General features: G+C 41.7%; 1 protein-coding gene across 1 annotated transcript; it reads right to left on the reverse strand.

The window, feature by feature from the left end:
• Positions 1-900: 900 nt before the first annotated feature.
• On the reverse strand, positions 901-8797 carry LOC133460605 (S-acyl fatty acid synthase thioesterase, medium chain-like). Its single transcript, XM_061741252.1, has 6 exons — positions 8434-8797; positions 4090-4228; positions 3900-3999; positions 2758-2927; positions 2596-2678; positions 901-1448 (listed from the first exon to the last, which is right to left on the reverse strand). Exons 1-6 carry the CDS (start codon positions 8561-8563, stop codon positions 1306-1308), a joined length of 765 nt encoding a protein of 254 aa, XP_061597236.1. The 5' UTR covers positions 8564-8797; the 3' UTR covers positions 901-1305.
• Between the last annotated feature and the right edge of the window lie 1534 nt (positions 8798-10331).

A 10331-nucleotide genomic window follows, 5' to 3' on the forward strand; every position in this document is an offset into this window, starting at 1 on the left:
GATTCAACAACAAGTATTGGCAGCTAATCATGCTGTAAGGACCAATCAGCTCCCAGAATGCTGATAGAACTGCTTTCAGTAACATTGTGGGGCAGAATTACCAAACAGATCCAGGGAGGAAACAGACGTATGAAATCAGTTTTAGTTTTTTCCATTTTTGAGAATTTGGTTTTTAGCATTTTATGCAAACGTAACCCCAAGACAGTATATAAAGTCAGGAAATATAGACAATTTATGCAATTATAACTGAAAACTTTAATGTTTTCATACCTTTAAACATTTAAAGGCAAAAACATGCACCAGTTATTCTGGTGTCCAACAAAACATTCCTTTTTTGGCATGAAATAAATCGATCTTTAGACATATGAATCTATTTTTAGGAATTAATATAAGAATCAATTTAATATCGGAAAATCGATTTTCACCCTACTGAAGACTTCAGGGGAAACAGTTTAAAGGAGCTGTATGTAAGAGCAATAATAAAACGAATCATAAAATGACCCCGATATGTCAACAGACATTTAAAAATCATGTTCATTTCAAATACTTATGTCACTGACAACAGCACTCAAGCCAGGATATTCCAGTTTAAAAAGAGGAGTTGCAGCCCTCAACTGATGTTTATGTTTTCATTTTTTGTTTTGGCCTGAAGCTCCATCCTCCGCCTATCTCCCAATCACCAAGTCAGTATTGTTTCTGAAGCTCCACCCTCCACCTATCTCCCAATCACCAAGTCAGTATTGTTTCTGAAGCTCCACCCTCCACCTATCTCCCAATCACAAAGTCAGTATTGTTTCTGAAGCTCCACCCATCTCCCAATCACCAAGTCAGTATTGTTTCTGAAGCTCCACCCTCCACCTATCTCCCAATCACCAAGTCAATATTGTTTCTGAAGCTCCACCCTCCACCTATCTCCCAATCACCAAGTCAGTATTGTTTCTGAAGCTCCACCCTCCACCTATCTCCCAATCACCAAGTCAGTATTGTTTCTGAAGCTCCACCCTCCACCTATCTCCCAATCACCAAGTCAGTATTGTTTCGGCATCCGGGTTGCCAGCTCGGCTCTAATTATCGCAGCCATGGCAGCCTACGTTCCTGCTGCATTCTGCAGCCTACCTGGCAACCTCTGGTCGGGGGGAGGAGGGGGAGGGTACACGCCGCTCAACAATATTTTGAAAGGGACTGCAGTACCAGTTTTGGCCATTTCTTACAGACGGCTCTTTTAAACAGCTGAACCGTACAGAGAACATGCCACATTTATTCATTAATATCCAAAACAGGGATTAGAACACAGTGGCTTGCGGATCATAAATAGTCCATTTCCAGCGTCTCTAAGTGCTTGGTGATGTAGTCCAGTAGGATCTTTTCATTTCCAGCCTCCTTCAGGTAGAAATGAGCCCCGTCAAACATCCTGATGGTGAAATCTCCAGAGGTGACATCCCTCCAGGCTGAAATACACAGACAGTTAGTTAGACTCACTCGTCCTCCCTGTTACTGTGTTCGTCTAACCGCCGCTGCTGGTTAACTGGTTGGAGGTAAAAGTTCACCCTGCTTGTGTGGCGCTTAACTTTATATCGTCTTTATATCATCTTTATATCGTCGTCAACGAACCTTTATCACCTGAGGAAAACGAGACGAGATGCAAGGAAAATGCGATAATTAAATATATAATGCAATATCTTAGATTAATAAAAACGAGACTAAAATGTAGATTACAAAATAAAAACTCTGCTAAAATGTGTCTTCATTTTCGCTAAATAGACGTGGAAAAGAAAACCCAATGTGTCCTTGAAAAAGAAAAAGATGTGGGAAAATAAATATATTGTAAACTCAAATGAGAGTCTTCTGTATCTGAAATGAATGTATTCTTGAGTCTATAAGGTAACAATTATATAATAATAATAAGATAACCTTGTTTGAATTGTAAAATGGGTTTGGTTAAATACAATATTTGACTAAAACTAGACTAAAATGGACAATTCAGACTAAAATAAGACTAAAATGCTCAGACTTTTAGTCGACTGATTTGATTAGATTTTTTATTTTGTACATGTAAAAGACAACAATTAAAAGAGAAGAAAACAAAACAAACAAAAAAAAACTAAAGAATTTCATTCTTTAACACTTAATATCTTAATTTACATGTGCAAAAAGGAGTGGGAAGAAGTGTTTAATCCTACGCCCATTCACTAATCATTTATTAACAAGTGTTTATAATAACTAACTATAATTATACTCACACACTTACCTATACATACATACACAGTTGAATATTTCTATATATTTGTACACACATGCCCATATATTTATATAAATATACTGATTTACACCATACTATCTCTATATTAACTCCATCTGCTCTATATCTATATATATCTACAAACACACATCAATATTCACACAAACACACACACGCACACATACAGAAACTTGACACGACTAAAAGGAGAATGAACGTGACTAAAACGAATAAAAACTAAAATGATAGCTCGACCCAAAGACTGAAATTAGAACTGAAACAGGCTGAAAGAAACAACACTACTGCACACGCTTTCAGCTGAAACTTACAAACTTACGAGGCGATAAAGAACTGACCCTGCAAGTCGTGAGGAACGTCTTCCTTCCCGTCGAAGCAGGTGACGGCGCAGGAGAGGAGCGGCGCTTCCGGCTTGTTGCACCTGCGGGAGAAACGGGTCTCGTCAGTGAAAATAACACTTCAACACGAGCGTCTACGTTTGACCCGGGTGACGGATCCACCTGTAGTTCTCCACCACGTGCAGGTCGGCCTTCAGCGCCGGCAGGAACAGCTTCAGCACCTCGGGGTTCGCCAGCAGCTCCGGAGGAGTTCCTCCCACCGACGTCAGCCACCCGAGGAAGTCCTCATCCGAGAGCTCGCTGCGCTTCGGAGCTTTTACACGAATATCCGACTAGAAAAAACATTTTCAGAAAAGAGCATTTCATCAATAGTGTTGTTGTCAGCCTTTAATCTAGTCTTTGGGTTGAGCTATCGGTTTAGTTTTTATTAGTTTTAGTCACGTTCACTCCTTTTAGTCGTGTCAAGTTTCAGTCGACTAAAAGTCTGAGCATTTTAGTCTTATTTTAGTCAGAATTGTCCATTTTAGTCTAGTTTTAGTCAAAGATTGTATTTAGCCAAACCCATTTTACAATTCAAACAAGGTTATCTTATTATTATATTATTGTTACCTTATAGACTCAAGAATACATTCATTCCAGATACAGAAGACTCATTTGAGTTTACAACATATTTATTTTTCCACATTTCTCTGGTTTAAAGACTAAACCAGAGGAAACTACTGAAAACATGGAGATTAAGGATCTTTGGTAGAACATTTCATCTCGTTTTGGACAACGAAAATGAAGACACATTTTAGCAGAGTTTTTATTTTATAATCTACATTTTTATTCCTCTACGATATTGCATTATATATTTAATTATCGTTACATGACCATTTTCGTTGCGTCTCGTTTTCCTCAGGTGATAAAGGTTCGTTGACGACGATATTTCGTCATAATTTACGTTGACGAAAGCAACTTTAGTCACCAACGTACCGTCCTCTGAGACCAGCAACTTTTCAACAAGAATAATAATAATAATAATAATGGCCTGATCAAATTAAGCCAAGGTATTAGTAAACCCAACCTCAGAGAACAACAGGGGGTACTTAGGATTGCCCACGTTACATGAATGAAAATGCATGAATACGTGGATACATGTCATTTCACCAGATGCTGCATTTGCCCTAAAATTGAAACTATAGAGAAGATATGTTTATTGTTTTAACACCAAATAAACACATTAAAAGAGCAGGAAATAACTTTTTAACAAGACCTCAAAAACTTCAAATAATGCAAAGCTGATGAGAGCTTTTACGACTCACAAACGGAGCAGAAGCACCCGACAGGAAGATGTGAGCCGGTTCCATGTTGTGAAGTTTCTTCAGAGCGTCGGCAACAGCGAAGCAGGTGAAGGCGCCAAAACTGCAGCAGAGCGAAGCTACGGTCAACATGCTTCAGTACGTTGCCATGGCAGCACTGGCGCCGTCGGGCGGACCGTCGTTCTCATCGTACCTGTGGCCGAAGAAGGCAAACGGCTTCTCCTTCAGCAGTGGCAGCAATGCCCCGATGACCTCGTCCACGATCTGCTGCATGTTCTGGAAGAACGGCTCTCTGGCCCGACTCTCCCGGCCGGGAAGGGTGACGGCCATCACTGGAGGAGACCAGAGCAACAGATGACCACCTAGCAACATCAGGGGAAAGGTGGATAAACTGCAACTTGCAACACGGACTAACTCCTAACTCCTGACCCTTAACTCCTAACCCCTGATCCCTAACCCCTAACTCCTAACCCCTGATCCCTAACCCCTAACCCCAGATCCCTAACTCCTAACCCCTGATCCCTAACTCCTAACCCCTGATCCCTAACTCCTAACCCCTGATCCCTAACTCCTAACCCCTGATCCCTAACTCCTAACCCCTGATCCCTAACTCCTGACCCCTAACTCCTTACCCCTAAGACCTAACCCCTAAACCCTAACTCCTTACCCCTAAGACCTAACCCCTAAACCCTAACTCCTTACCCCTAAGACCTAACCCCTAAACCCTAACTCCTTACCCCTATCTCCTAACACCTAACCTTTAACCCTTAACCCCTAATTCCTTACCCCTAACTCATAACTACTGACCCCAACCCCTAAAGCCTGAATTATGGTTCTGCGTTAAACCTACGTCGTAAGGTACACGGCTACGCGGGAGTCTCTCCGTAGCCTACGCCGTAGCCTGACGTGCACCTCCCAAAAAATGTAACTACGCGTCGAGGCGACACGGACCCAATGCAGACCGAGAGGGCTGTGATTGGTTTGCTTGGTAGCAACGCTCCGGTTCCGGTTCGTGAAGCAGTAGTGAACTTTCAGCACTCTTTTCTTCGTGTGTGCGTGATTTTTTTGGGGGGTTGTTTTGGTTTTTTTTCACAATAGTTTTCCTTATGTCTTTGATTCACTGTGACTGGAAAAACTGGAAGCTAAACAAAACTATCAACTAGCGCTCTGGGGGGGTATTATACCGTGGCGAAATTGAGTGACGGAGAAGTCCGAAGGGTTCACGACGGAGTCACGGCAACGGCGTAGGCTCTGCGTTGGTTTAACGCAGAACCTTAATTCAGGCTTAACACCTAACTCCTAAAACCTAACCCTTAACCCTAACCCCTTAGTCATAACCCCTAACTCATAACACCTTACTCCTAACCCCTGACCCCTAACTCCTGAAGCAAACTCCTAACTCTTAACTCCTGACCCCAACCCCTGATCCCTAACTCCTAACCCCTAACTCATAACTACTGACCCCAACCCCTAACTCCCAAAACCTAACCCTTAACCCTAACCCCTTAGTCATAACCCCTTACTCCTAACCTCTGACCCCTAATTCCTGAAGCAAACCCCTAACTAACCCTTAAACCCTAATCCCCAACTCCTGACCCCAACCCCTAACTCCTGAAGCAAACCTCTTACTCCTAATCCCTAACTCCTGCCCTAACACCTAACCCTTAACCCCTTACTTGTAATTCCTAACTTCTAATTTATAACTACTGACCCCTACCGCCAACTCCTAACCACTAAACTCCTGTGAATCTGATATTTTTACATTACCTAACCCTGAATTAAAACTAAAGGAATACCAGCCTAATCTCTGAAGGAAAATAACCACCACAATCTGGGAGAACCGAACCAAAAGGAACTGAAAGATCCTGAAATGAGAGCTGCCAGCTGATCCGCACCAGAAGGTGTTTCACACCAATTCAATAATTCTTCATTAATCCCAAAAAGGAAATTGTATCCATTTAAAAACCATGAATATATTGGCCTTAAATGGTCTGATGTCTGCTGTCCACCAGAACTGAGCGGGGACAGAATAGCAGGTTCTCATGATCCTGGGGAGGAGAGGAAGACTGACCCCTGGGGGACGCCACAAGCAATGTCCAAACCTTTGATTATAAAAAGGTATTTAGGATCACTATTTTCTCAAGCACCTTTTTATAATAGTATTTAGTATTCTCTATATTTTTTGATATAATCAGTTTATCGTCTAAATTCATTAATTGGCTAATTGTTTTCATATAATGACCCAAATATTCCGTTAAAAATATTCTCAGGCCTCTCTAACACATTGTCTTTGCTAAATTGCATCCCAGTTTTGTGCCAATAAGTCCGTTTTTAAGGCATTTATTGATTCTTCTGTCTTAACCCTTCTGCATTCTGTTGACTTCTATTTTTGTATTATTTTATAATTTATTTTTTATACAACACAATTGCCTTCCTTAAAAAATGAAAAATAATGGACAGGGGCTTATTTATGGATTTATGTCTATACTGACTGATCATTGTGCCCGCCCTTGGTTTTAGACAGGACATTTTATTTACTTTTGTATGAACAGCGGCAAAGTTGAATAAAATATCTATTTTTCATTGAAGTACCCATCTTTCTTGTGTTTATTATCATTTGCCACATAATTAAAGCAACCTCATACTAAATTCAAGAATGACTAATTATCCGATTAGTCGACTAATCGTTTCAATAGTCTGCTGAAAATCACACACACACACACACACACACACACACACACACACACACACACACACACACACACACACAATTTATATATATATAAAAGAGATAAGATAATCCTTTATTTTCTCCCTCAGTGGGGAAACTTATTTTGTTGGCAGCAGTACACTTAGCACACACATGCAGGGGAGGGGTAAAAAGAGACTAAAAAGTAAAAAATAAAAAATATATATACAATATGTATAAATACAGAAATATGAGCAAGTGCAAAAAAAGCAGATAGTGTGTGTGAGGTAGAGAGATATTGCACATATGATATTGCACATCTTATGTTATTGCACAAGTTATTGTCCGTTGGCTACATATACATATAAATAAATATATTTATTTATTTTTTAATTGTGGGTTCTGTTGACCCACATTTCAGAAGCAATTTCTGTATTTCATTAGTCAATTATTTGATTTATTACTTTTGTACGATGTATGTTTTTTCTTTCTTTTAATGGAAGAATACCAACAAATCCAGGTGCGTTACCCTCCAGGTGCGTTACCCTCCAGGTGCGTTACCCTCCAGATGCGTTACCCTCCAGGTGCGTTACCCTCAGGTGCGTTACCCTCAGGTGCGTTACCCTCCAGGTGCGTTACCCTCAGGTGCGTTACCCTCAGGTGCGTTACCCTCAGGTGCGTTACCCTCCAGGTGCGTTACCCTCCAGGTGCGTTACCCTCCAGATGCGTTACCCTCCAGGTGCGTTACCCTCAGGTGCGTTACCCTCAGGTGCGTTACCCTCCAGGTGCGTTACCCTCAGGTGCGTTACCCTCAGGTGCGTTACCCTCAGGTGCGTTACCCTCAGGTGCGTTACCCTCCAGGTGCGTTACCCTCCAGGTGCGATACCCTCCAGGTGCGTTACCCTCCAGGTGCGTTACCCCCCAGGTGCGTTACCCTCCAGGTGTGTTACCCTCCAGCAGTGGTGTAAAGTAACGAAGTACAAGTACTTCGTTATTGTACTTAAGTAAGATTTTTGAGAATTTGTACTTTTATTGATACTTTCATTTTTCTGTACTTTTACTTTTACTTCGTTACATTTTCAAGGAAAAAAATCTTACTTTTAATCCGCTACATTTAAAATTGGACACGTCGTTACTCGCTACAAATTAAAGAACAGCACAGCGGGGGCTGATTTATGGTTCCGCGTTACACCGGCGCAGAGCTACGGCGTAGGGAACGCGGCGACGCGCACCCTACGCCGTCGCCTACGGCGTAGGGTGTGCGTCGATTTAACGCGGAACCATAAGGCGGACGGGAAGGAAGAGGCCTTGAGCGGCAGCCGACGCGTGTCCATGCGCACCATTCTTTGATTCCACCCCTTCTAAGGTGGTTTTGGCATTTAAAAGTTCAAAAGTCTCATCCTTTATCAGCTGGGGTTGCTTAATGTTGTCACTGCATACTACAGGGCAGGCTGGGGGTGGACCTGTCAGCGGGGCCAATGGGGTACAGCAGCAGTGATGAGCAAAGAGAGGAATTAAAATGGGGTAATGGAAACAAACGCTAAAGGGGTCAGAATAATATCACCATTATTTAGAGTTGTAAGCAAATTCTTGGATTCTTCATTTCTTTGCAATCCGTTTGAAAATAATGTTGTACTGAAGTACATTTTACACCATGTACTTTTGGTACTTTATTATATTTAATTTGAGGTACTTTTATACTTTTATTTAAGTAATGTTCTTAATGGGTACTTTTTACTTTTACTTAAGTAATTTTCAAGCAGAAAATTTGTACTTTTACTTAAGTACAATATTTTTGTACTTTTTCCACCTCTGCCCTCCAGGTGCGTTACCCTCCAGGTGCGTTACCTTCCACGGAGCCGCCCAGCGCGGCCCCCCAGCGGGCGTAGTGCACGGCGCCCCCCCCGGCCCAGGGGAAGCAGAGCAGCCTGGCCGCGGCCCCGGGCCGCTCCGTGAAGCAGCGCAGCAGCTTCTCCATCTCCTCCTCCCACGTGGTCGGAATCAGCTGTTCCGCCGCTTCCGCTTTGCTGCGTCAGCGAGCCGCGCGTGACGTCACACGAGCGGGTCCGGCGTCCATCACAACAGCGTTTAAACGTCACGCAGACAAAAGTCACGGAAAGTTACAGCGACTGGAATATAAACGACTCCTTCAAATCGCGGGGCGAAGCGTCAAGTGCACCGGAAATGACGTCGCCCGATGCCGCTGGCGATTTCCTGACAGGTTTCCCTGGAGGCGGGGCTAAGAGTGACGTCAGCATCCGCGTTCAACAGGAGCCCACCGGAAGTTCCCGCTTTTAGCTTCTTCGCATTGAGATTTCAAGTTAAAACAGTTAGAAAATTAAATGAAGAATAAAAATAAAATACAATTTAATAAATGTAAAGAAGATTGATTGATTCAAGTAAAATTAAATACCCTTCTTATATATATATATATATATATATATATATATATATATATATATATATATATATATATATATATATATATATATATATATATATATATATATATATATATATATATATATTTATATTTATATGTATATATACACACACAGGAAATCTTTCCTGCCACATGCCATCATACTGCACAATAACAACTAAAAGGAAAAGAAAATAAATCATAATCTCAGCTCATAATTTACAGTCACTGTGCTACTTTATTTTATATTATTATATCTGATATTTTATTTGGTACATTTTGTACAGTCTGTTCTTATAGCAAGTTTATCTGTATAGCACAATTCAACACAAGGTAATTCAAAGTGATTTACAACAACATTAAAAGCAGCAATACACATTTAAACTGTAAATAACAAATTAAATTAAATTAAATGATAAAAAAAAGAGCTAAAATAATAAAAAAAACACAAGTTGTTAAAAGGTAAGGGCAGTAGAGTACAGCAGGTAAGTATTTAATTAAACAGTAATGTGTTTATCCATTGAGAGGAGTCAGCTGAGGTGGCTTGGGCATCTGTACCGGATGCCTCCTGGACGCCTCCCTAGGGAGGTGTTCCAGGCATGTCCCACCGGGAGGAGACCCCGGGGAAGACCCAGGACACGCTGGAGAGACTATGTCTCTCGGCTGGCCTGGGAACGCCTCGGACTCCCCCCGGAAGAGCTGGAGGAGGTGTCTGGGGTGAGGGAAGTCTGGGCATCCCTGCTGAGGCTGCTGCCCCCGCGACCCGGTAACGGATAAGCGGGAGAAGATGAGTGAGTGAGTGAGTGAGTGAGTGAGTGTGTTTATCCCTGATTTAAAGGAGCTGACAGTTGGAGCAGACCTCAGGTCTACAGGAAGTTTGTTCCACCGGTGAGGAGCAGAATAACTGAACGCTGCCTCACCTTGCTTGGTTCTGGTTCTTGGGAAACACAACAAACCAGATCCAGATGAACCTCAGGGGTCTGGGAGCTTCATAGGGAACTAACAGATCAAGCATAGATTTAAAAGAGAATAAACCCCTTCATTGTTACTGTATCGTTACATGATGTTTTTTTAATTCGGAATAAATTATTCGGAATTAAATAATTCAAAATAAAACTATTTTCCTTCAAGTTTACATGGAAATAGTAATTCCGAACTGAGGTTTACATGGAAAACACATTTCATCGGTTTTCTCCAATTGGAAAACAAGCCCAGCGCGGAATATAAGCCTCATGGCGACAGACGGGCAAGGGAACGAGCAGCGCAGAAAGACCGGAATTAATTTAAAGCGGAATGAGTGTATACATTTTTTTTCTTTTTTTAA

Source organism: Cololabis saira, chromosome 15, assembly GCF_033807715.1.
Source record: "Cololabis saira isolate AMF1-May2022 chromosome 15, fColSai1.1, whole genome shotgun sequence".
Taxonomy (NCBI): domain Eukaryota; kingdom Metazoa; phylum Chordata; class Actinopteri; order Beloniformes; family Belonidae; genus Cololabis; species Cololabis saira.